Source organism: Ochotona curzoniae, unplaced genomic scaffold (genome assembly GCF_017591425.1).
Source record: "Ochotona curzoniae isolate NIBS_2020 unplaced genomic scaffold, NIBS_Ocur_1.0 contig_1, whole genome shotgun sequence".
Taxonomy (NCBI): Eukaryota; Metazoa; Chordata; class Mammalia; order Lagomorpha; family Ochotonidae; genus Ochotona; species Ochotona curzoniae.
Genome location: NW_024464918.1, coordinates 3,688,049 through 3,715,572, shown reverse-complemented (window position 1 = coordinate 3,715,572; position 27,524 = coordinate 3,688,049). Strand labels below are relative to the sequence as shown.

Sequence of the window (27,524 nt, the reverse complement as noted above, 5' to 3'; positions counted from 1 at the left end):
GAGGCTTAATGTATAAATAAAGGGGACAGCTTTCTTGCACGGTCCATTATGATCCTGAAATTGTAGTGGTCCACTTATTTCCTCTTTAAACCTAATCCACACACCTTCACAAGTTCTGAACTCAGCTGGAGCTGGGACTCCGGCAAACAGGAAGAAATACAAAAATTTACAATGCCATGAAGTTAAACCATGGCAGTGGATATGATGGTCTCCATTATAGTTACTACACATCACCTTAAATGAAAAGTCACAAAACATAACAACAGGAAGAAAAAAAAAATTAACAACATCATGAAGTTAAATAATATGTTACTGAATGACTAATGTGTTGCTGAAGAAGTGAGAAAGGAAATCAAGAACCTTCCTGATTGAAAATGATGCCACTCTATGATCTATGAGCCAGTGAAGAATTTAATCAGAAGCAACTGTTTTGAAGAGATGAAACTAACAAAACATCAAAAACCATGATACAGTTTTTGCTAATTTTTGTTGGTAAAATGTGTCTCCTAAAGGCAACTGTTTTGTTTTTTGATCTAGTGCACTAATCTACAACATTTGATTGATGAGTTTAATTCATTTACATTCAGGGTTAATATAAATAGTAGTCATTTGTTCCTGTCATTTAGCAGTGGATTGTCATTTCATTTAGTCTTCCGTTGTTCTTTTACTGGAATGTTCGTCACATTTGCATTTGCTTTTGATGGGTGCTATTCCTTTTCTGTCAAGAGAACATCTTTAAGTATTTGTAGGGCAGGTTTGGAACAGGCACACTCTTTTAATTTTCTTTATTGTAGAAGAATTTGATACAATTTTCAAAAACAAAGGAAAGCTTTGCTGGGTATGTTTTTCTGGGTCAACAAGTTTTTGCTTTTAGAATCTGGGATATGTCACTCCATTCTCTTCTGGCCAAGAGTTTCCTTTGAGTCACCTCTGAGTTTAATTGCCATTCCTGTGTATGTCAGTTTTTTTCATGAGCACATTTAAGGATCTTTTCCTTATGTTCAATTGAAGAAAGCTTGATTATCATGTGTCTTGGTGAAGATCACTTTTGGTCAACCGTACTGGGAGTTTTGTGCCCTCCTGGATGTTATTTCCCAGTTCTTTCTCTAGATTAGGGAAATTTTCCCTTATTTCATTGAATAAACCTTTACTCCCAGCTTCTCTTTCTATAACTTCTGGAACTCCCATAACTCTTATATTTGACCTTTTAAAAGTGTCTTTCAATTCCTGAATACTGGGTTTTAGTTTGACCCAGCTCTGCTTCCAGCTTTTTGCTTATTTCTTTCCAGTAACAGAAAATATCTTCTCAGATTCTTTCTTCTGCCTCCTTCATTCTATTTTGGAGACTCTCCACTATACTTTTAATTTACTCCACTGTATTCCTCATTTCTAATGTATCAACTTCCATTTGATTCAGTTCCAATGTGACATATTCCTAGAATTCCTTGAATGCCTGGTTTATGCGCTTCTCGTTGTTGATTAGAAGCTTTATAACAAGTGTTTTAAATTGTGCGTCACCTATTTTCTCGATGTCTTCCTCAGTGAACTCTGAGTTTGGCAATGGCTTTTGCTCCTTTGCAGGGGAGTCATCAGTAATACTCATTATACCTCTGCCTCTTCTTTTGCTGTTGCTCATTGTATTTCTGGTTAACAGATTCTTCTCCGTAGGACAAGTTTCCAAGCTGTATCACAGGCCTGCAGTTTGATTTTACTTATTGTGGCTGGTACCCAGTTCTTTCTGTGCAGTCACTTGTGCCACTCACTCTAGCAAGTTTCAGATCTGGGCTCTTACGTTAAACTTCCACCGTGGTCTGCGTAGCCCAGCTCCAGACTCAGCACTTTACCAGCTGTGATCCCACACTATTGTTGCATCGTTGTATGTACAACATTTCTTCCAATTCTGGTTCATGCAGTTCACAGAATCATAGCAAATGCACAGCTCACTGCTGTCCAAACGTTTGCCACACTGTACAAAATGGTGCTTGATGTGAAATTGTGGAGTTCTTGATCTGCTGGCCATTAGGTCTTGGGGCTACCCAGACCTATTTTGAGTTTCGCTCCCAGCTTAGTGCATGCCCAATCCTATCAAATAGCCATTGCCTCCCTAAACAAGGTGGCACCCGATTCAGCTCTAGTGGGGGTTTTGCTGGGATATTCACCCTGTCCCTGCCCTGCCTATTTGGGATCTGCTGCTCTGTCTCTCTCCTGGTCAAATCAAACAAATCAGCAGGACAGGCAATTCTTTGTCTGGGTTCACCTCCTGAGTTCCTGGTGAACTTCCCTTCCCACCTGGTTGCTGGTGGAGTTCAGATTGCCACTTGCTGAATGCTGCTGGCATATTGGGTCACTGCAGCACCACACTGTTGTCTCCACTGCTTTCCTGTGTCCATCAGTCTCCAGATGCCCCTCTGCTGTCGATCTGTCCTCTCCTATTTCCTGGAATGTGCCCTCTTTGCTTCATCCTGGCTAATGTTTCTCTGTTTAAATGTGTCCTCACCCTATTCCACCATTTTGATTCTCCAAATAATTTCCCAATTACAATTCTACCTTGCTAATGTGTTTCTCCAGTATATCACAACAATTTCTTCTGGATAAGAACATCTTGATGAAATGAATTAGAGAAATATTTGCTTAATGTTTTACTTACAAGAATTGGAGTGATGCTCGCTCTCGTAAGCATCTGTTTTACAAGCCTATATCTATCATAGAGAGGTTTAACAATGTGCCTTTCTTCCCTGGTCACCTGAAACATGAGAAAAGAAAATCACCTAGTCATCAGAAATCAAGTGTCCAAAACAAAAAAACAAATCATGATGTCTCCTCCAAAGTTTAAAATTTTGTATTAAATAAAAAGGCAATTCCCAAGTACAGAGAATAATACTCTATAAAACAGCTCTGAAAAACGCAGGCCACAAAAATGATTTTATGATCTTTCTTCATATAGGAAATCAAATCTTTTTTTTTTTAATCAAATCTTTCTTAGCAAGAGAAACATTACCGGCCTTCCATGTTGACTTTCGTAGTAAAGAAGACTTTTTTGGAGAGAGGCTTTCTCTTCTACCAAATGATCTTTTGTCATTTTCTAGAATTAAAAAAAAAAAATAATCAATCTCATCACTCCCAAAATGTACATAATTAAGACTGAAAAGGCAAAACCATTGCCTATCTAGCCCAGCTAAACATATCCTTTACAGATCTACTAGCAACATTTTGAGTCTGCCCCAGAATTTGGTCTTATTTTAAAACAGCTACCACTTGCAATGATGACACCAGTGTAGTTTCCTCTGAATAAATTATGAATACTGGTTTGAGTAAGTTACATAATTTGTTTATTCAGTATCTTTATCTATTAAGTGAAAATACTTCACCCTACCAAAAAACACTGTAACTGAGAACTAAATGAGTTAATATTTGGAAAGCATTTACAATACTACCACATTTCAACTGGCCACATGGGGCTATAGAATAGCATTGCAAGCTATTTCTCTTCCTGTGATGCTAGCATCCTTTATGTGCACCAGTTCAAGTCCTGGTTATTGTACTTTCGATTCAGCTCCCTGCTTATGGGCTGGGAGACCTGTGAAGAAGCTCCTGGCTTCTGATTTTGGACCTGCCCAGCTCTGGCTATGGCAATCATTTCAAGAGTGAATCAGTGGATATAATATCTCTTTGTCTCCCCCTCTCTGTGTAACTTTTTATGTTTGAAAAACGGTAAATACATCTGGTCACATGGAATGGGGCTGGGCCAGCCTAAAGCCAGGAGCCAGAAGCTTCATGTAAGTCTCCCAAAAACAGAATCATCTACTGTTTTCCCAGGTGTATTAGCAGGGAGATAGATCTGAAATGGAGCAACCGTGACTCAAACTGATACTTACATGGATGCCAGCACTGCAAACAGCAGTTTAACCTGATGTGTCAAAGCAGAGGTCTCCTCCTAATTATTTTAAAACAGTAATATTATACAAAGATCCTTTGAAAAGCTCAGCAATGAAAAGTTGAGACATCAGACTCTACTGTGACCCCAGTTACCCTTTTATCTGGGTCGGTATACTGTATATACTAGAATACTTTTCTCACACTTATCAACAGCCTCAATGAGAGAGTGAGGCAAGATTTCCCAAATTTGTCCATGGAACCTTCCCCCATTGTGGTATTGAATCACCTATTAACATTTCTGTTTAACAACATTTCAAAGAATACTCTTTTTTCAGGGGCTGGTGTTGTAGAGAAACTGTCAAGCCACCTGCACAAAATGCTGGCATCCATGTCAGAGTTCTAGTTTGAGTACCGGGAAAACAATGGAAGATGCCCCCAAGGACTTGGGACGCTATCATCTACACTGGAGCCCTGGACAGAGTTCCTGGCTTCAGTCCCAGTCCTTGCTCTTACTACTATAGCCATCTGGGGAGTGAATCAGTGGATGATGATCTGCTTCTCATGCCCTCTCTGAGTCACTCTGCCTTTCAAATAAAATAAAAAACTACACAATGGGACCAGGGCGGTAGCCTAATGGCTAAAGTCATCACCTTGCATACGCCAGGGTCTCATGTGGGTGCTGGTTTTGTATCCTGGCTGCTATGCTTCCCTTCCAGCTTCTGCTTGTAGCCTGGGAAAGCATTCAAGGAGGGCCCAAAGCCTGCACACACGGGAGACCTGGAAGCTCCTGGCTCCTGGCTTAAGACTGGCTCAGCTTGGGTCTGGTTGCGTGACCTATCGGCTTAAGTCCTCGCCTGAACGCCCTGGGATCCAATATGGGCACCGGTTCTAATCCCAACAGCTCCACTTCCCATCCAGCTCCCTGCCTGTGGCCCGGGAAAGCAGTTGAGGACGGCCCAAAGCTTTGGGACCCTGCACCTATGTGGAATACCCAGAAGCTCCTCCTAGATCCTGGCTTCGGATTGGCATAGCATCGGCCGTTGCGCTCACTTGGGGAGTGAATCATTGGACAGAAGATCTTCCTCTCTGTCTCTCCTCCTCTCTGTCTATCTGACTTTCCAATAAATAAATAAATCTAAAAAAAAAAAGATTGGCTCAGCCTGTTGTGGCTAAATGAGAGTGAACCAGAGGAATCCTCTCTGTCTCTCCTTCATTCTGTCAATATGACTTTCCAACAAAAATAAATAAATCTTTTTTTAAAAATTACACAATGGATTAAGACACTGTTTGCAATGATGGTATGCCAGATGGATGCAGGTTTCAGTTCCAGCTACTCTAGCTCCCTGCTTATGTCTGCACCGTATGAGAAACCCGGATGAAGCTCCAGGCTCCTGCCTTGGTCCTGGCCAAGGCTGTCATCTGGGGAGTGAACCAGGTCATAGAAAATCTCTACCTCTCCTCTCTAATCTCATCCTTCAAATAAGTAAAAAACAAATCCTCAAGAAATAAAGAGGAAAATCAACTACTAGACCAAATTAACTCTATCAAGAGATGTTTAAAAAAAGATACCGTATAATATCGTCCCTTAAATAGGACTCTAGATTTCTAGATTATATACATTCAGTGGAGCATAGCTGAGTGTAGACTCTACAGAACATTATAATCTCAAGCTTCGGATGGTGAGTTCAAGAGAAGTTAAGCCAGTCAAAATCTCTTTATATGAGGGAGAGTAAATACAGACATTTTCTGACAGCACTTGGGTCACTACTTGGGTTGTCCACACTCCATGCTAGAGTTCTGGGTTTGAATCCTATCTGTTTCACTTCCAACCCAGTTTCCTACTAATGTGCACACTGGGCAGTAGTAGGTGATGGATGGTTCAAATGCATGGATCTCTATCACCAACATGAGTGACTGAACCCTGGGTGCTGTAGGCATCTGGAGAGTGAAGCAGCAGATGCAGCATCTGTCTCTGGGACTCTGCCTTTAAAATAAAGTTAGTATATACATATATATATTTTCTATTTAAGCAAAAGACAAGTTAGGTCTTGTTTCAGTGACAGACTCCAATGTTTACAGCATGAAAAGACTCACCACTCCCGAAATTTTAAATTTCATCTGAATTAACTGAGCCACCGATAGCCTTGAGTAGCACAGCCCTAGCCACAGATTGTAACTATACTATGATTCTTCAAAAAAAAAAAAAAGTTAATTCATTTAAAGCTGATAACCTCATCAATCATGGATGTTTTCTTTCTCTCTCTCTCTCGTTTTTTAAACATTTATTTATTTTTATTGGAAAGTCAGATATACAGAGTGGAGGAAAGAGAGAAGATCTTCCATCCTAGGATTCAAAATCGGGTCTCTTTCAGGTTTTTATACTCATCTTACCAAATGCTTACATTATAAATAAAACCACCTCCATTTCTTGAATCCCTGAAACACCCGGCACTTCTGACGTGCTGATAAAAGTACATTTCAGAATCTGCATATCTGAAGAGCAAACTCAGGCAGGCAAACTACCAGGACATCTTACTCTTACTGAGGTAACTGGTTTTGCTTGAGATTCTCAAGAGTATCTGGGCAAAAATCCTAGCTCAGGATACCTTTATATCTTCTGGAAGACATCTCTCCGCACGCTTTTCTTTCAATCTCCTCAGAATAAGCTCAAGGGTTGCCTCTTTAGATGGCTTCTTCTCCTTCTGAACAACTCTGGAATCATCTTCCTTCTCTTCCTCATCATGGTCTAGAGAAGATCCAAAGCTTTTGGGAAGGGTGTTACTTCGTGGTCGTGTCTGAGGTACAAATTCTCCATCAGAGCTTTTGTGCTTTGCATCTACATTTCAGAAACAAAAGGAGAGAACAATCAAGACTAAGTTAAGCTATTAATGTTACCTGGTCAAAGAGTAAACAAGAGAGCTGGTCTCTTTATTCTTTTAACAAATATTCTTAGAAAGTCTGTCATATACTAACGAGACTCTTTAAAAATATTAAGATCTATTTCATTATTTTTTGTAAGGCAGATTTTATGGCAAGAAGGAGAGGGAATAAGATCTTCTATCTGCTGGTTCACATCCCCGTAGCCACAACAGCTGAAACTAAGCCAATCTAAAGCCAGGAGCTTCTATCCCATATTCCACATAGGTGCAGGGTTGCAAGGACTTGGGTCATTTCCATTGCTTTCCAGGCCATAAGCAAAGAGCTACATCACAAGTGAGGTAGCCAGGACATGAACAGGTACCCATATGTGAGGCATGACACAGGGCAAGAAGATTAGCCTGCTGTGCCACCATACTGGCCTCAACTTTTATTTGAAATGCAGAGTTAACAGAAAAGAAACGCTAAGACACCTTCCATTAGCTGGGTCTCTCCCCCAGATGGCTTCAATGGCCATACCTAGGACAGTCCAAAGCCAGAGCCAGGGGCTTCTTGTGGGTCTCTCACATGGGTGGAAGGGCCCAAGGACTTGGGACCCTTTCCTAGGCACATTAGCAACGTGGAGCAGCCAGTACACCAAGAGTAATAGTTTAGTGGCTAAATCTTCACCATCCATATGCTGAGATCCCATACAGGTGCTGGTTTGTGTCTGGCTGTTCCAATTCCCATCCAGTTCCCTGCTATGCAGGAAATGAAGAAGAAGCTCCTGGCTTCAAATCAGTTCAGCTCCAGCCATTGTCAACACTTGGGAAGTGAGTAAGCATATGGAAGCTCTTTCTCTGTCTCTTCTTTTCTGTAATCTGCCATTCCAATAAAAATAAATAAATATTTGAAAGAAACAGAAAAAGAAAGGAAGGAGGAAGGAAGGGAGGGAGAAAAGGAAGACATGAGTAGCCAGGACTTGAACCAGCAACCTCAGGGGAAACAGGCACTGCAGGCAGAAGCTTAATGTACAACATGACAGCACCAGCCCAAGATACTCTCATCAGCACACAGCTAAAGTAGTAAACTACACACTGTTCTCATGAGGTATATATTCAGAGAAGAAAAAACTATAACCAAGTATATAGATTAAAGTAATTCCAAAGGCTGCTAAATATGGAAAGAAGGCAAAATGGAGTCATCCAACTATAGACAACTGCCTAGGTTGCTCTTACCTAGACAAGTGTTACCTTGCTGCAAGCAAAGCTAGCAAGCATGCTGGGTCTGTTTAATGCCAAATCTGCATTAACTATACCAGTGTGTCAACATAGTTACCTATTTAATTTTATTATTGATGATGTTTACATAGTTGTGAAGAATGCATGTACATCTGGACTACTGATCAGGATAGAAGAGCCAAGGAACAGGGAAAAGTGGATGAGATGATTTGTTTCCATGGAAAGCTGGCCGGCAGCACTAACTAGTACCTGAGAGAACCGGATCTGGGAGCAGATTCTATAGACACTTGTGGGCTCATCTGTGGGACTGCAGCACCCACTGATTTGTGTGGAAAGCTGGGAGTGGTGATGGGCTGAACCTGGTTGGATTACGGAACTCATCTGACACTGGCAGGAGCTGGGACTGGGAGGGGACCGGGCTAGTCCAGACCATGCAGGTACCAGGACTGAGATCAGACCATGCCTAGCAGGACCCAAGGCACCTGCCAGCACACCTGAGATCTTGAACTGGGAGAGGGCCTGGAACAGGGACTTGGGGAACTCCCCTGGTAGACTGCAGCTACTGCTATCTCCTATACAAGTTTGAAACACATACCCAGATACACATTAAAGACAAGACAGCCTGTTCCTCCAATCCAACAAAATATCAAGTAGTTCTCCAAAGGGTGAAAAGAAATGCAAGTCAAATAACACAGCAACAATTTCACAACCAGTACCAAAGTCTTTGAATACTCTGAGGAAGATATGGACAGCCAACAAAGTTTAGAACTTTCACAGAGACAACAATAAAGAACCTGTATGAAGACAGATGCAATTTGTCATCTCTTATATAGAAAAGCCAACAACCTCTCAAGTAATTTAGTAATGTTTTGGGGTACACAAACATGCCCACTGAAGATGAACTCTCAGGCCAGCGACAGGGGTGTTACAAGCTTAGTGCCACAGGCCAGAAGTTGCACCACCCCCACTCTGTGAATCTCACCCCCATACCACTCAATTAATCCCCTCTCCCCAGAACTTATCTGCCCCACTGTGGTCCCTGAGGCAGCAAATGGGACCCACTCCATATCCTGGCACTGCTGTGGTCTGACCTCCCCCCGGGGCACAGGAGGGAAGGCATATTTCCACCACCTCCATCCTCACCATCCTGGCTGATGACCCCCATGAGTCTGCAGTCCTCTTTTGTAATGAATATTAAAAAAACAAAGTTAAAAAGAAAATGAAATGAAAGTGATATACCTGACAATGGAAAAAGTGCAAGGATAAATTTTCTACCACCAGTTTATCAAGAAATATACAATCTATGATACCTTCCAAAAAAAATACTAAATTAAGACATCTTAATATGCAACTTTGTCCTTAACAACTACAGCAAACTTCTATTCTTGCTATAAAGTGCTCAAAATTTTAAATCCTCAAAATTATAACTGTATTCTAGACAATATAAAGGACATCTTAAAAGGCATGGTAGCCTAGTGGCTAAAGTCATCGTCTTGCATGTGCGGGGATCCCATGTGGGAGCAGGTTCTTATCCCGGCAGAACCACTCCCCACCCAGCTCCCTGCTTGTGGCCTAGGAAAGCACCTGCATAGGAGACCTGGAAGAAGCTCCTGATTGCTGGCCTTGAATTGGCTCACCACCAGTCATTGAGGACACTTGGGAAGTGAATCATCAGATGATTCTTCCTCTTTGTATACCTGACTTTCCAATAAAAATAAATAAACCTTAAAAAATTAAAATAGACAACAAAATGGTGTATCTCATACCTTTAATTTGTTTCCTCAGTTTAGTGAGCTCTGTCATCCACTTTAACACCTTTGGATTGGCTGCAATATCACTGTAGGAGGGCTGAAAAATTAAACCAAAGTTATTATCACTGGTAAGAAAAAGCAAAGTATTTACATCTATCTCAGCACAGATTTCACTCAACCTTTATTTTCAAATTAATTATACACAGCAAGATATTACACAAAACTCTCCCAGAGCACAGAGCTGGCAGAATAGGAAGTCAGTGAGTCTTCTGACTCCAAATACAGGGTTCTGTCACACCTCACATGTGCTTCCCATTGAATCAGCCTCCCTTCCTCCCACCCTCCCTCTTTGCTCATAACACTATTTTTGACAGTTAACTTATTAACATAGTGTTTTCTTTAAAAACTCTAAACACTTTGTATTTCACCAGTGTAAATACAAAGATTCAGTGGTACAATAGCAATTACACTGGCCTGGAAATCAGATTGTTGAAGACTCATTGGATTTCAGATCCATAACACCATTAATTTTCTAGGCAGACTAGACTTGCTACCTCCTGCTCTCTAATGACCCTATTTCCCATTCAAATACAGTATATAACTAATTCTGGGCAAGGATACAAATTTACCTTGCTATTTCTTTCCCTTTCAAACTGCTCTTCAAATTGTCTTATTTTTTTCTGCAGTTTCTTGACCAACTGGTAAGGTGTTCTGTCTTCTCTTTTGTCATCTTTTGAACTAAAGGATGATCTTCGAATCCTGAATTCAAATGAAAGGTCAATCCTGTGAATTAATTAAGTATCTTTTCATAGTGAAATAAAGTCCCTAAATAGATAGGACATATAGCAAAAAGGAGCACTATACTACTACAGTCCACAAAATTAGCTAACATCAAATGAATCACTTAAAGCTTATTTGGATAACAGCAGAAAACAATACCGCGCCCAGCACATCGGCTCAACAACTAAATCCTCGCCTTGCATGCGCTAGGATCCCATATGGTACCAGCTCATATCTCAGCTGATCCAGTTCCCTGCCTGTGGCCTGAGAAAGCAGTAAAGGATGGTCTAAAGCTGTGGAACTCTTGCTCCTGGCTTCTGATTGGCTCAGTTTCAGCCATTTCAGCCATTTGGGAGGTGAACCAGCAGATGGAGGATCTTTCTCTCTATATCTCCTCCCTGTAAAATCTGCCTTTCCAATGAAAATAAAAATAAATCCTCTAAAAAAGGAAAAGATATCCAGCAAATCAGGTTTCTTTTATGTCCCCAACCATAAGTTTCTAACATTCAAAATCATCAATTTAGTTTTGGCAAAAGGATTAGAAACTAGTCAGCTACACTTGCTGCTACAGAGATTTGTATTTCAATCATGACTGAATAAATACACGAATACACAACCTCTCAATGAACTCAGAATTTAAAATCAAAGCTCATCACAAGGCCGGTGCTGTGGTATAGCTAGAAAAACTACCATGTGCACTACCAGCATCCCATATGGGGCCAATTTAGAGTTCCAGCTTCTCCACCTTTGCTCTGGCTCCTTGTCAATATCCCTGAAAACAACAGCAGAGGATGATCTAACTGCCTGGGGCTCTGCATCGATGTGGGAGACCTGGAAAAAGCTCCTGGATTCAACAAGTCCAGTTCTGACTGATGTGGTCACTGGGAAGTGAACCAGTAGGTAGAAGCGCTCGCTCTCTCTCTTCCCCCCACCTTTTTATGATTCTTTCAAATGAATAATAATAATAATAAAAGCTTTATGAAACATGGAAAAAAATCTTTGAAACACAGGATAAAGTAACTAAATCTCTGAGGATCTTAATAGAAAATAGCAATCACCTATCCTAAAAAATTTAAAAATATACATACCTAGTAAAAGAGAGTGCTTTAGATGAGGAACCCAACATTTCTGGGTCATGTAGGAAACGCTGGCTCTGCCCAAAATCTAGACTGCGATGTGATAACACGGGAGGACAGTCCTCTTCCAGAGGATGGTGATTCATTCTTCCAGCCTGGGGAGACAGCTGAGCTTCTCCAGATTCATGATCTTCCTGCCAAGACTTAAAAGCAGGAAATGGTTCTGGAAAACAAACACAGAGAATGCTACCATTGGTCTCTTGATTCCATCAGAGAAAAACCGTTCTTGAAGTCACAGCATTACATTGTGGTTCATATGTCACATATACACTGAGTGACATTACGATCATCATAAAGCTTACTGTAGTTTAAAAAGATCAATGTTTCTGGTTTTAGCCCGAGTTCTACTTTCACATTAGGAATTACAACTTAAATTTCCAAATCCACTAGTAAAGAAAAGAAAGACTGCCAAGCTTTTTAAAATTACTTAATCTGAAGATGTAAATGTAATATTTCAAAGTTATTACAAAGAAAAATGTTACTTCAAGTTGGGAAAAGTATTTATTTAAAACAATAAATAATAACAATTCTTCATCAAGAAATCAATTTACATGTATAATGCTTCCAGGTGAACTGTTCTTTGGGTGCTCTTCCCAACACTGCACAGAACACACAACAGTACCTTCTGATCCAAGATTTACTCTAACAGTTCCAGATGAGGCCCTTACTTAGCAGACGGTACCTCATCTATAATAGTGGTAATTTATCTTCTGAGACTTCAAGGTATACATACATTCTACTGATTAAACAGCCAATAATATTAGCACAAAACTTTAACAGCACTAGTTCTTCTGAAGCATACGCATTCTACTGAAGTTAATCTGTATGCTTTTCAAAGGAAATCACATTAACACATTTGAAATCTTTGCACACAAAAGCTTGGATTACATACAGAATATAGATCGTATACATAATCCACAAATACATCCAACATACAAAACTAATAAGCATCACTGGAGAGAGAACTTATCTATTCACATACTAGCTTTATTTATACATAAAATTTAAAACTTGGATGCAATGGTTAATAAACACTAACAGTGTCCAAATTTCAAGTCGTTTTTTCCCTTTACAGTGTCTAAGATGACTACTTTAGCAATTCAGTTCAACTTATACATTAGCAATCTAAAGCATCACCTTTTTTCCATATTAATATAATTTAGTTTGTTTTTAAAGTTCAAATCAATCTAGTAACTAGAAATTGAGTACAAAGCATGCAATCCCATAATAAACCCAGAATAAAAGTGATTTTCAAAGTAACCCTTGTACCTGTGTCCCAATTAACAAGCAACTAGTAACAAAAAATGCAATGAAAATCTGTTTCATAGAAAGAGGGAAGTTATAAAAACCTTTTTTTTGGGGGGTGGGTGTTGTTTTTAACCCAAAATAGCTTTCCTAAGATTTGGGGGACAGCAGGAGAAGGGCTAATAAAGGCAAACAAACTGAATCATAAGAAGGCAAAAACTAAACTATGGTGAACCATACTTACCCTCCCCATCTCTCTGCAGATGCATTGTTTTGAAATCAATGAGGGGAAAAGTGATAGGACATGACGCTAATAAAATGGAAAAAATGGCAAAAAATACTAAAGTGAACACACAGCACAGTCAAAACAAACCATACACATAACACAAAGCCAAAGATACCAAAAACATTTCCCTACAATCAGTTTGGCTTTCTGTTAAAAACCTTTATTCAAAGAAATAACTACAAACCAAACTTTAACAAACATACATTTCCATTTTAGGAAATAAGGCAGAAAAAAGAAATTCAAAGTAGTGCTGGGTTGTTTTGTTTTGAACTCAGACAAGACTGAAAAACTAGAAACTGTTGAACAGGTACCATTTGAAGCTTTTCAGTATAATTCATCTGAAAAGGGGGGGGGGGACCCTCTCTCAGTTGGTCCTCTGAAAACACCCTAACATATTCCATTTCAGAGTTAAACCCAAGTTAGCAGGAGGAAAATGGTTTCCATTTCCACTAAAGCCAAGACTTTCTGAACAGCTACTATAAATTCATATTGGTGGTGGTACATGCTGTTTACTAAGTGCATTCTGCTGACTACTCTTTTGCCAACAAAATAAAAATCAAGTCACATACACTTGGGAATAGTGAGGTTAGCTGATCTCAAGACACCACAACTTCTCTACCTAAGCTGACATCAAACAAAATATGCCTGATAATAAGTAGCCAGGGTCTAAACAAAGTAACTTGGTCTCTCTTGATTAAGACCCTTTAAGATCCTCTTAATTGGGCCTGACATGGTAGACTAGCAGCTAAAGTCCTTGCCTTGAACACACCAGAATCCCATGTGGACACAGATTCTAATCCCAGCTGCCCCGCTTCCCATCCTGCTCCCTGCTTGTGGCCTGGGAAAACAGCGAAGAACATCCCAAGGCCTTGGGACCCTGAACCAGCATCGGAGACCTAAAAGAGGATCTGGGCTCATGGCTATGGATTGGCTCAGTACTGGTCTTCCTCTCTGTCTCTCCTCCTCTCTGTATATCTGACTTTCCAATTTAAAAAAATAATAATAAATCCTTTTTAAAAATCCTCTTAATTGTGGAAAATAATGTTCACTTTGGTGTCAAATAACACAGCTTACAAGCAGCCAATCTTCCAAGCACATGCACAGTTCATGGCTGAGAGGTTCCCTCAGCTGTTTTTACTGTTCTTAAAGTCACTGAGTCCTTTTCCTAGCAAAGCCAACAGGAGTTCTCCAAGGACATGTCATGGCACTTCGGCCAGGTGATTAACTAGGAGTCCTGTTCCCTCCATTCCCACTGAACAAAATAAACAATAAAAATCAGCTAAGCAGAAGATTATCTTTAGGGAAGCTTCCAAGAACATGAAACTAGACAGAGGACTTTCTTACTCCCTAGATAAAACAGTTTCTATGATTAAAATCTAAGATCAGGACCTCTAGGCCAAATGTCATGGAATACTACTTACTTGCATCTTCTAAAAGGAAAAAGCAAAAATGCATGTCACCTTCTTTCCTGCTGATCAGAACTCCTTCTGAGGAACTTTTCAGTGACAATGAAAAGGTTACTTCACTTTCCCTAATTCTAGGGAGCATCTTCAAAAACTCCAAACATCCAGAATAACTCAGAACAAAACAAATGAAACGTAATTTTCTAAGTTAGTCTAAGTTTAGATGCATAAATGTGCCCTAAGAGTAGCCAAATAGGTAGACCCAAAGGAGAGGGGATGGATAGCAATAAAAGTAAGTATAGATGAGTTAGTTTGGGCTTTTTAAAAAAAAAGTCAATCCAATCACGACCAGGCAAGCTGACTTCCAATATAATGACAAAGGAGGTTAGAGCACAGGTAGGAAATTCTTCTTTCTATTGCCACCACACATCAAAGACCCAAGGATCTTCATTCAAGTACACAAACATGTGATTCGGCTGACAAGTCCTAGAGTGCCTTCACGTGTGATCCAGGTGCATCCAGATCTGCTGCTTACTTCCACTGCTTCCAAGATTGCATTTTAAAGCTTATAAATATGCTATTAACAATTTATTAGATTTTCTTTATAACATGTATCCTTTCCATTAACTATCATATTTTTCCCCTGTAGATACTTGCATAGTTCTTTCAAAAAAAAAACCCAACAAGTAAATCATTTGAAGTTTGATATTTATACAGCTGGATTCCCTTCATATAAAAAGGAAGCAATATATAACACAATACAGAAATGTTAAGTGTATGTTTAATAAGTTTGAGAATGCAAATACATGATGTGTCTTGCATGCCTGTTAAATTTACACTTCTCTCCTTTACAAAAACTGTTAGGGCTCTCCTTTCACACTTAAATGAACTAATAAAGATATACTGCATTTGCTTGTAAATGCCCCTGGAATATCATTTTATAAAAAGATACTGATGCGAGTCAGGTCCAATAGTTTAATGGCTAAATCCTTGCCTTGAATGCACTGGAATCTCATGTGGGAACCAGTTCTGCTTCCCATCCAGCTCCCTACTAATGACCTGGGAAAACAGTTGAGGATGACCCAAAGCCTTGGGACCCTGCAATCATGTGGACAACCCAGAAGAAGCTCCTGGCTCCTAGCTTCAGATCAGCTCAGCTCTGGCCGTCACAGCTACTTAGAAAGCGAACCATCAGACGGAAGCATCTCTGTAAATCTGCCTTCCCAGTAAAAAAAAAAAAAAAAAAAAAGGTACTAATGATCAAAAGGAAAAGGATTAAATGCTGTTTCACCGGCCCCTGTGCCTCATGACTATGCAGCAGCCACAGCGGGAAGGTGGGAGTCAAGAGCAGAGCCCACATTGCGCCCTCCCATTGGCTTCAATGACTGCAAGATACCACTTGGTTAACAGTTAACAAAGCCTGTCCTCATTGAGAGAGACAGACAGTGTGTGGGGGAGTCTGTGTGTGTAGGGTGTGTATATGTGCTAATTAGTTCTTACAACAATTTTCAAAACAAATAGATCAGATAAAAATTTCTAGTTCATATGAGAAAACTGCCCCATAATTTCCTTAATGTATCCAAAAAAACACTCAATCGCTCACCTTCTTTGAAAGGGAAAACAAAAAAATTAAGGAGAAAAATATCCAGAAAAGGACAGTTATTACTGTTTGGAACAATTTCAATTACAAATAATATCAGGAAAATGTGTATGGGTAAAATTACCTTCCCATTTATCATCTTCAGAAACATTCCTCAGATCTAAATGTGGAATCTGGACACAGTCTGCTTCCTCCTCAAAAGCAACACTTTTACTTCCACATACTTCTGAAGCAGTATTGGCATTCAAATCACATATTGTGCTGCTGGAATCCTGGATTTTAAAACAACGAACATATTTCACAGCCATCAAGCTTTTCACACCAGGTTAATGACAATCAGCAACTAGACAACCAGACAATCTTCACTGATTTACCGTGCTATCCAGAGAACTACTCCAAACCCACCACCTTAAAGCTGTGGTTTTATAGCACGTGTTACTGGGAGACAAATTTCAGATTTTAAATTAAAAAATGTGTATTCCTAAGCAAACTCTTGTAACTTAAAGTGAAACTGTTGCTTAACTACCAACATTTGAGGCTGGTGCTGTGGTACAAATTAAGCTGGTGCTTGTGACATCAGCATCTCACAGGGAACCAACTGTTAGGTTACATCGCAGCTACTCTATTTTTGATCCCTGTTAAACACAGCTAGGAAAACAGTCACCCAAGAGTTTGGGGCCCTGCTGCCCACATCAGAGACCCAGACAGAGCTGCACACATCAGGTCCATTTGTGAAGTGGGTCACTGACTTAAGATTTCTTTGTCTCTCCTTCTCTGTCACTATGACTTTAAATAAACAAACGTCCTTGAAACTTACCTACCCAAGAGCTACAGGGCAGGAATAATAACTGATTAAACCCAGGCAATTCTGAGAATTATAAGATATTATAGTTCTTACCAGAATCAAGTGTGACAATTTATCACTGTCAAATAACAAATATTCTTTCCTAAAAATATAAAGTTATCAGTATATTAATAAAAAGGTTACTACCATTACACATCTTCTACTTAGATTCCTCTCTTCCCCAAAATAATTAGTATTCACAATGTGAGAGAACACACATACAAGCCAATTCTTTGGAGCCCTATATCTGAAAATCACACAATACTGAAAAAATCCACAGGAACCATTTCAGAGTCAGAAGTTAATTAATGTCCCCTATCACCTTCAACCCTATAAAATACAACATAAAAAAAACCCTTTGTTCAAAAAAACTGTCCACAAAAAGAATAAATTTACTCCATTCTGAGAGATTGCTCTAAAAAAACTTTTACAGATAGGTAACTATGTCATTTACTTTAAAGCTATGTTCTATCACAAGACAGTCAAAGGTAACTATTTCTACACTGTTCTCTCCCCAAAATAAGCTTAACAGATTACAAACAAAAAAATTTTTAAATCCTGTTCATATATTAATCCCTCAGAAAAAAACAACTTGTATGTAAGAACAAGTGTTACAGCAAGCTGTCACAGACCATCTCTGCCTATGTTATCAATCCACATAGCTTCTGCTATTTCAGAGTAAGTTATCAATATGCCTACTGTGGGAATGTTGGTTTCTCCAAAGACACTGGCAATTTACAGTGCCACACACAAGTGACTCAAACAGATGCTGCCAACTAATTGACCATAACAGACAATATGCTCAGGAGATAGGCCTTTACAAAATACAGCAAGTTGGGCCTGTAGCAATAGTGTAGTGATTAAAGTCCTCGCCTTGAACGTGCCAGAATCTCATACGGGCGCCAGTTCTAGCCCCGGCAGCTCCACTTCCCATCCAGCTCCCTGCTTGTGGCCTGGGAAAGCAGTCGAGGATGGCCCAAGGCCTTGGGACCCTGGACCCTGCACCCGCATCAGAGACACGGAAGAGCTCCTGGATCCTGGCTTCGGATTGGCTCAGCTCCAGCCATTGTGGTCACTTGGGGAGTGAATCAATGGATAGAAGATTTTCCTCTCTGTCTTTCCTCCTCTCTGTATATCAGCCTTTCAATAAAAATAAATAAATCTTTTAAAAAAATACAGCAAGTCAACTTTTCAGGTAATTAACCTAATATTGCTCGGTATGAAAACTGAACTGAATTCCCCTACAAGCTCAAAGGCCTTCCTTTTCTTAGAATGGGAACAAATAATAGGATAAATAAGTTTTACCCTAGCCAACTAAAAGCATTAATGATCCAAATTTCAGAAACATGAGCTTTTAAACATGTAAAATGTAATCCACTTAACCAAGGTACTCTTGGGATCTGAAAGCAAGTTTGCTAACCTATATACAAGTTGAAGAGGAAAGAATGTTTGCCAAAAAGACTGAATCCTCACTAAATGGATCCTTATTGTTCTACCAAATCTCGATGTCATCATTCTGGGGATGCCTGTTAATGCTGTTAATCTTACATCTTCAGCCCATAGCTCCAATGCTCCCTGGGCTGGAAGAGGATCATGCCTGCCTCCTGAAAGGAAGCACAAGGAACTGCTGTAAGCAGAGAATCTGTGGACCTTCAGAGTACAGGGACATTCCAGAGACACGGCTCCAAAGAACTTAGGAACCCTCAGAGAACAGATTCCAACACATAATTAAAAGTGACAGTTACATTACTATAGTTTTACAACCTGGCCAAAATCTTCAATTTAGCCTGCACCATTACTAATGTTTCCAGAATATCAAATCACAATGTTTAAGGAAGTTTTAATGTATTTCTTGAAAGCATTTGAAAGAATGAGGCAAAGGGGATCCAGCATGGTATCTTGGTGCCTAAAGTCCTCGCTTTGCATGCCAGGGATACCACATGGGCACCAGTTCATATTCCAGCCACTCCATTTGCTTTCCAGGTCCCTGCTTCTGGCCTAGGAAAGTAGTCAAGCACGGCCCAAAACCTTGGGACCATGCACCCACACGGGAGACCTGGAGGAAGCTCCTGGCTCCTGGCTTTGGATCAGTGCAGCTTTGGCCATTGAAGCCACTTAGGGAGTGAACCAGTGAAGGGAGGATCTTTGTCTCTCCTTCTCTCTGTAGTGCTGACTTTCCAATAAAAAACAAATAAATCATTTTTAAAAAGGAAGAGAATGAGGCAAAGGGCAAAACTGCCAAATTCTACCCAGTAACTTAGAATGCTCTAGAAGGCTTCTACTCCAACGGACTCTAACAAGACTCTACTTTTACTCTACTTTTTGTGGCCAGTGCTGTGACACAGTAGGTAAATCTGCTGCCTATTGGGCTTGTATCCCCAGTATGGGACCAATTCCAGTTCCAGATAATCCACTGCTGAACCACCTCTCAGGTAAGGTGTCCCAAGTGCTTGGACCCCTGCACCTATGATGGAAACCGAGATGAAACTTCTGGATCCTAGCATAGGAGGGGCCCAGTCCCCACTGCTGTGGCAATCTGAGGACTGAACCAGTGGATGAAAGACTTCCCTCTTCCTCTGCTTTGTCTTTTCTGTAATTCTTTCAAATAAATAATAAATAAATAATTTTAAAAAGATACACTTGGCTTCACTGCCTCATGTATCTCCATCTCATTACAACTGGCCAAGGAGGTAAACAAACACCACTATTTAAGATGTAGTGGGATACCCTGAGATGAGTAAAATGAGGAAGAGAAGCATCCATCCTATGCCTAAGCAAATACATTACTTACCCAGACATGTTTTCCAGGCAGCTAATTAGTTCACTGATTGGTATACTCATCAATAAATTCTCAACTATTCTACAATTAACAAAAAGTGCTAGCTATTTTGAAGAATGTTGTGTTTTTCCCTTGCAATATGTTTTCAAGTGATAATACCTGTTTAAAATCGCACAACTCTGATTATATATATTTAACATACTTATTGTCTTCCATTAGAACAAAAAGCTTAAAAAATTTATCAAAATTTTTATTCCAAAGTCTATAAAGAACTTCAATTCTCAAAATTACTACTCAGTAACAATAGAAATGCTCACCTCTCAAGACAGCCATCTTCACCCTCACCATGGCCACCGCATGGCTCTAACAGTATACCTAGAGACTGACAGGAAACACATAACCTTTCCATTAATGAAACTGTCAACTCAGGAAGGGATCTGCTAATCCAAATTAGGATATTAGATTATACCTTAGCTAAACACCCCCCTCCTTAGCTACCATTCACAACAGTTCATAGAAATTCATGTTTATAACATGTATTTAGCAGGTCATGGCAAAGATCCTCTATTTCTTTCTATTCTATCAAATAATAGCTACCACCATAACTTTCCATATCTCTTTGAATTTTTTCTTCTAAAAAAGGGTCTTCTCAAGCCCAGAATTATGACCCTACTGGTAAATTGTGCCAGGATCCCAAATAGGTGCTGGTTCGTGTCCCAGCTGCTCTATTTTCCATGCAACTCCTGGCCTATGGCCTTGGAAAGCAGTACAGAGTGACCCAAAGCCTGGGACCTAGCACCCGTGCGGGAGACCCAGAAGAAATTCTTGGGTCCTTGTCTTGACTTCAGATCAGCTCAGCTCTGGCCACTATGACCATCTGGGAAGTAACCAGCAGAGGGGAACATCTTTCTGTCTCCCCTTCTCTCTATAAGTCTGATATACCTTTCTAAATAAATAAATAAATATTGGAGAAAGAAAAAAAGGTCTTCTCAACTGATCCTGCTGGTCAACTGCTTCCTGCTCTGTTTCTCTTTAATCATAAATATACAAATTGATAATCTATCAACAGAAAAGAGAAGAACCTGGAGGAATTAATCATAGACCAAGCCAAATGTAGGAGGCACATACCAAAATAATCACCAAAGGGGACTGAGAAAGCATTTAGCTAGTCTAGAAACAATCAGAAAGGTGAGAGATCCTAAAAGCCACCAAGAAAGTTTATCAAGGACTTGGGAATTATATAACTCCACTAACATTTGCTATTAGTATCAGGACATTTTACACAGACATCACCAGTCTTGTGTCAGCATGGTTTCAGAGAGAAAGTAGGAGTAATGAGATAGTTGTAATGAACTTGAAAGTGGAGATATACATTTAGCAAATTGGCACACATCAGCAACTTACACTGGAGCAACCAGGTTTAAGTAACAACTGTGTTTCAAAACCAGCTTCCTACTAACATGCACCTTTAGCAGGCAGCTGATGATGGCTCAAATAGATCAATTCCTGTCACACAAATGGAAGACCTTGACCAAGCGCTCCCAGGTTTTGGCTTCAGCCTTTTTCAGCCCCATCTGTTGTGGGTATTTGGAGACTAAACCAAAGGACAGGAGCTGTTTCCCTCTCCTCTTTTCCCTGTCTTTCAAAAACACAATTATTTTAAGATTTATTTCTTCCCACTGGAAAGGCAGATTTACAGAGAGGAGCAGAGACAAAGAAAAAGATCTTCCATCTGCTGGCTCACTCCCCAAGATGCTACAATGGCTGGAGCTGAGCTGATCTGAACCGAGGAACCATGAGCAAAGAGCCCTTCTGGGTCTTCAACATGGAGTCAGTACAGCTTTGTAAGCCCCTGGGCTATATTCTACTGCTTTCTCGGGTGTCAAGCAAGGAGCTTCATGGGAAGCGGAGCATCCAGGACATGAACCACCACCAACATGGGAATCTGGCAATGCAAGGTGAGGATCTACCCACTGAGCCATCACGTCGAACCCCCAAATTTTTATTTTTAAAAACTATGTATGATTGGAGAGCCTGGTGTGGAAGCCTAGTGGCTATAAGTTCTCGCCTTCCATATGCCGGGGTCCTGGTTTGTATTCCGGTTGCTCCACTTCCTTTCCAGGTTCCTGCTTGTGGCCTGGGAAAGCAGTAGAGGACAGTACAAAGCCTTGGGACCCTGCATCCATGTGCAGACCAGGAAGAAACCAGGAAAAAACTTTACTTATTTTTATTGGAAAGGCAGATATATAGAGAGGAGGAGAGAAAAGAGAAGAAGCTCTTGGGCCCCAGCGCACTGGCCTAATGGTTAAAGTCCTTGCCTTGAACATGTGCCAGAATCCCATATGGGTGCTAGTTCTAATCCCGGCAGCTCCACTTCCCATCCAGCTCCTCGAGTGGCTGCAACGGCTGGAGCTGCATTGATCCAAACCCAGGAGCCAGAAGCCAGGACTGTCTTCCAGGTCTCCCATACAGATGCTAGGTTCCAAAGCTTTGGGCCCATCCTCGACTGCTTTCCCAGGGCACAAGCAGGGAGCTAGATAGGAAGCAGGGCCGCTAGCATTAGAACCGGCACCCACAGGGATCCTGTCATGTGCAAGGATCCACTAAGATATCTTAGCCACTAAGATATCGTGCTGGGCCCTAAAGTAACTTTTAGATTTACTCACTTTCCCCTGAGCATCTCTCATATGTACATGAGGTATACACATCACAAAATTTCTGTTTTCATCTTGTTAATATGTCTTGTTATAGATCCAACCCAGCAATGAAAGGTAGATAAAACTATTCTAATTCATATTTTTCGGAAGCTCACTGGGAAGTACTAACAGGCTTATAAAAATAGTCAATTTCAACCTAACCACCTCTAGTAATACCATAATTTGCTTTCATCTAGGAAAATATTTGTAAAGTGTTTTATACTAACTGCTCTACTCAACAACCCTCTCAAACACTACTATAAGAAATGTATATTCTTAGGCCCAGGGCAGTAGCCTATCAGCTGAAGTTCTGCTAAAGTCAAGCATGCACCAGAATTCCATACGGGTACTGGTTCATGTCCTATCTGCTCTACTTCCCTTCCAGCCCCCTGCTTGTAGCCTGGAAAAGCAGTCAAGGACGGCCCAATGCTTTGGGATCTAGCACCCATGTGGGAGACCTGGAGGAGGTTCCTGGCTCCCGGCTTCGGATTGGCACAGCACCGGCCGCTGCGCTCACTTGGGGAGTGAATCATCGGACAAAGATCTTCCTCTCTATCTCTCCAGCGCTCTGTATATCTGACTTGTAATGAAAATAAATAAATCTTTAAAAAAAACAGTGTATTTTCTTAGAAATTTATAATAAAGAAATTATGTCAGCAGAGGTAATGAACTACAACTTCTAGTATCAGAGAAACACATAAAGCAATCAAAGTTGCATATTTAGCAAATCTTAAAAGACATTTTTTCTCTTTTCTTACCTGGTTATTTTCTTCATCCTCAAATACACAATCTTGCTGCATAACTTCATGGTCTAGCTTAGTGCCGGCCATGGATTTCGAACAGTCTCTGTCACCTTTACTGGCATTAATAATATCGACAGCAATACCAACTCTGGTAATAAAGGGGAAAATGAAATCATATGAAGCCAACTGCTGAATATTTAGTGCCTTTAAAATGGATGTATTTTTTTGTAGTGATTTTTACTTGCTAAAGAAAACACATCCTTTTCATAAAATCCAGCTTTTGGGGGCCGGCTTTCCAATATGGGGGCTGGTTCAAGTCTGCTCCAATTCCAATCCAGTTCCCTCTTAATGTTCCTGAGAGGATGGCCCATGTGTGCAGATCCCTGATACCACTGTGTGAAGCCCAGATAAAGTTTCTGGCTCCTGGCTTTAGCTGGCAATAGCCATGCCCATTACACTATATGGGAAATGAGCCAGCAGAATGCAAGATCTTATTCTTCCTCTATCATTCTTTCAAATTATAAGCTAGGTGCTGCAGTTGAGGCACAGCACATTAAACCCCTGCCTGCGATGCCACCATCCCATATGCGTGGGAGTTTGAGTGCATGCTGCTCCAGTTCCAATCCAGCTCCCTGCTAACACACCTAAAAAAGCAGTGGAGGAAAGCCCAAGTGCTAGGCCCCCACACCCACATGGAAGAAACAGAAGCTGCACAACTCCAGTTTTGGTGTGGTCCAATCGTGACCATTGTGACTGGGAAATGAACCACTATAGATGGAAGACTGTTTAAGAGACTCCTCCTCTTTCTGTAACTCTATCTTTCAAATGGCAAGGGGGTGTGGGGGGGAATCTTGGCCCTGGCACAACAGCCTGCTAACTAAATCCTCACCTTGCATGTGCCAGAATCTTATATGAGATGAGTGCTGGTTCATATCCCAACTGCTCCACTTCCTATCCAGCTCCATGTCTGTGACCTGCGAAAGCAGTTGAGAATGCCCAAGGCATTGGGACCCTGCAGCTGTGTGGGAGACCCCTAGGGTGTTTGGATAGGCTCAGCTTCACCCTCCCCCAATTGTGACCACTTGGGGAATGTATCAGTGGAAAAAATACTGTTCTTTCTGTATCTCCTTCTCTCTGTAAATTTGCCTTTCCAATAGAAATAAATCTTTAAAAATACACATTTTTTTTTAAATAAACATAAAATCTGTCATATGAAATCACTTCATTGTCTTTTAGGAAGACCCACTCACATGATACACAGCAGAGGTGAGGTATGAAGAAAGTAAGTGAGGCCTTCCTTTGCTTAAACAGGTCCCAGGCAGAACAGAGTAACATCATGTATGACAAGTGTTGTAACTTCAGTAACTACTAAAAGCTGATCTAACAAAACCAAGTAGAAAGGGGAGAAGCGAGTGGCAGAGGATAACAACTTATTAATAAATATTTATTCATTTGCTTATTATTTACTTCAAAGGCAGAGCTACAAAACAAGAGGGAAAAATCTACCCACTTCCCAAATGGCTGTAACACCTAGGGCTATGCCTGACAGAAATCAGTGGACTAGAGCTTCTTTTGGGTCTCCCACTTGGTTTTATGGGCCCACACACTTGGTATATATCTTTTGATGTTTTCCTAGGTGCACCAGCAAGGACCTGGATTTTAAGTGGAGTGGGGCCTAGCACGGTAGCGTGGTGGCTAAAGTCCTCACCTTACACACGCTGGGATCCCATATGGATGCCAGTTTGTGTCCTAGCTGCTTCAGTTCCCACCTAGCTCCCTGCCTGTGGTCTAAGAAAGCAGTTGAGCATGGCCCAAAGCCTTGGGACCCTATCTATCCCTGTGTGGCTTCTGGCTCCTGGCTTTGAATCAGCTCAGACCCGGCCATTGTAGCTACTTGGGTGTGAAGCAGCAGATGGAAGATCCTTCTCGCTATCGTTCTCTGTGAATCTGACTTTCCTATGTGTATTTTTCATATAGATATATTGATATGAATGAATGGATGAAGTGGAGCACCAGGACTAAAAATAGCGCCTATGTGGGATGCCAGCACTGTTGGTGACAGCCTAGTCCATTACATCACAATGTTGCCCCAAGAAACCAACTAAACAGCAAAGGATGACTGCCCACAAATTGCCTCAATGACATCCACTAGAGTATGTTAAATAAATTAAATTAAATACCATTTATACATAAGTATATACAAAATCACTTTTCACACTGAGTTTCAGAAATACCAAGTAGGGCAAACTTCAACAGTCAAGTAAATGTAAAATTTCAAAATAATACAGCTATAATTATTAAAAATAATAATAAGATGTGTCTTACTGGTTATTAGATCCTTTCCCATCAAAATTAATATTTTCTGCTTCATTATTACATATCAAATTCTGCTGCTGTAAATTCTTAAAATCATGATCTATGCTGCTCTGCAGATCAAAAAGGTGCTGTTCCACAGCCGCTCTAATTGTTCTTTCTAAAATGCTATAAAACAAAACATAATTTAGTGAGAAGAAATTATCCTAACTGGAAAACATACAAACATAAAACCCATTATCTATCATAACAAATTACTACAGTATTTAAATGGTGAAAACAAAAAGGAAAACACGTAAATACACGAAACATATACATAACACTGCTTACATTTACATGTAAAATTTGCCCAAGGCGGTAACCTGATCAGGATTAGTAGCAATATCATCACTAACATAACTGTGATGAGAAGGATGCTGCTTCCAAACCAATCCCTACACTACCAAGAAAACCATTTCAATATGTAAACTTCTCAGGCCCAGCGGCGCAGTGGCGCAATGGTTAAGGTACTTGCCTTGCACGCCCGGGATCCCATATGGGTGCCGGTTCTAATCCCGGCAGCTCCACTTCCCATCCAGCTCCCTGCGTGTGGCCTGGGAAAGCAGTCGAGGATGGCCCAAAGCTTTGAGACCCTGCATCCATGTGGGAGACCCAGAAGAGGCTCCTGGATCCTGGCTTCGGATTGGCATAGCATCAGCCGTTGCGCTCACTTGGGGAGTGAATCATCGGACAGAAGATCTTCCTCTCTGTCTCTCCTCTCTGTATATCTGACTTTCCAATAAATAATAAATAAAATAAGTCTTTAAAAAAAAATAAACAAAGCTAATAGTCCACATGCAACACTGGCATCTCCAAGTACCATCCAGGCACAGATCTAAGTCCTAACTGCTCCTACTTTGATCCCATCTTCCTGTCTAAGGCCTGGGAAAGAAGCAAAGGATGGGCCAAGTCGTTGGGTCCCTCAACCCACATGAAGACCTGGAAGAAGCTACTGACTCCCAGTTTCAGCTAAGATCAGCTCTAACATTACAGTCATTTGGGGAATGAACCAGGTAATGGACAATCTCTCTCTCTGCTTCTCTTTGTAAAATCTGCCTCTCAAAAAATAAATAAGTAACAATTCTAAAAAAGTAATTTGTATTACTTCATACACAAATGTCAATCTTTTTATATACATTTACGATTTGTTTATGGCTTGAAGAAGTCTACATCCCAGCTACAGTCAAATCAACTGATGCATTACCTTGTTGATGCCTTAACACCATTTGATTCCAGAATGTTCTCAGTCATCCTTGACTGTCCCTCCTCCGGCACAGCATTCAGCTTTTCTGCGCTTTCTTCTGGAATTTCTTCTATATGTTCCAGCTTTTCATCTTCTTCATCTTCCTCAGAAAGTTCATTAATCTATATGAAAAAAGGAAATTGAAATGTAACATATATTGAAACTATAAATTAATATATTTAACACATAGTATTTTAAGAATTAAAACACTCATTCTGCTCCCTCAGACCAGTCTGTCTTACATAATTATGTCCAAATTTTTCATATAAACATAAAATTATAAACCATACAAACCACTTTGACATGGGAAGTAACAACTGTACTGGTACATAAATAAGCCTACAAACTATGAAAAAACTGACACAATGTAGTTAACATTAAGAAATCTTCATTTAGCTAACCAATTCATAAATCTAATAATTGTAAAAATCTTCTATTTGATCCCTCCAATTTTCATATGTATTAAACATGTCATATTTTAAGTAGGGGAAAAAACATTTTTAACCACTAAGTACAAGTGTCTAATGACTTCTACATTAAATGTTTTAAAATGTCTATTATTAAACAGATCACATCAAGAATTACTTAATGGGCCCAGTTCAGTAACCTAGTGGCTAAATAAAGTCCTCGTCTTGTACATGCCAGGATCGTATCCCAGCTGCTCCACTTTCCTTCCAGCTCCCTCCTGTGGCC

At 40.4% G+C, this 27,524-nt stretch overlaps 1 protein-coding gene across 7 annotated transcripts in view; it reads right to left on the bottom strand.

Moving 5' to 3' along the window:
- Positions 1-27,524, bottom strand: part of FAM13B (family with sequence similarity 13 member B) — a 61,394-nt gene that overhangs the window by 10,673 nt on the left and 23,197 nt on the right. For 3 of the 7 annotated variants that reach the window (XM_040980814.1, XM_040980875.1, XM_040981231.1), the window contains 13 exons: positions 26,793-26,953; positions 25,562-25,717; positions 23,252-23,384; positions 20,115-20,179; positions 17,073-17,121; positions 16,299-16,446; positions 13,130-13,195; positions 11,593-11,803; positions 10,354-10,483; positions 9,740-9,821; positions 6,483-6,712; positions 2,999-3,082; positions 2,648-2,743 (listed from right to left, as the gene is read on the bottom strand). In XM_040980814.1, coding sequence (XP_040836748.1) covers positions 2,648-2,743; positions 2,999-3,082; positions 6,483-6,712; positions 9,740-9,821; positions 10,354-10,483; positions 11,593-11,803; positions 13,130-13,195; positions 16,299-16,446; positions 17,073-17,121; positions 20,115-20,179; positions 23,252-23,384; positions 25,562-25,717; positions 26,793-26,953 — 1,611 coding nt within the window. The remainder of the gene's footprint in view (positions 1-2,647; positions 2,744-2,998; positions 3,083-6,482; positions 6,713-9,739; positions 9,822-10,353; positions 10,484-11,592; positions 11,804-13,129; positions 13,196-16,298; positions 16,447-17,072; positions 17,122-20,114; positions 20,180-23,251; positions 23,385-25,561; positions 25,718-26,792; positions 26,954-27,524) is intronic. The other 4 variants (XM_040981074.1, XM_040980930.1, XM_040980990.1 and 1 more) reach the window with 4 other exon arrangements.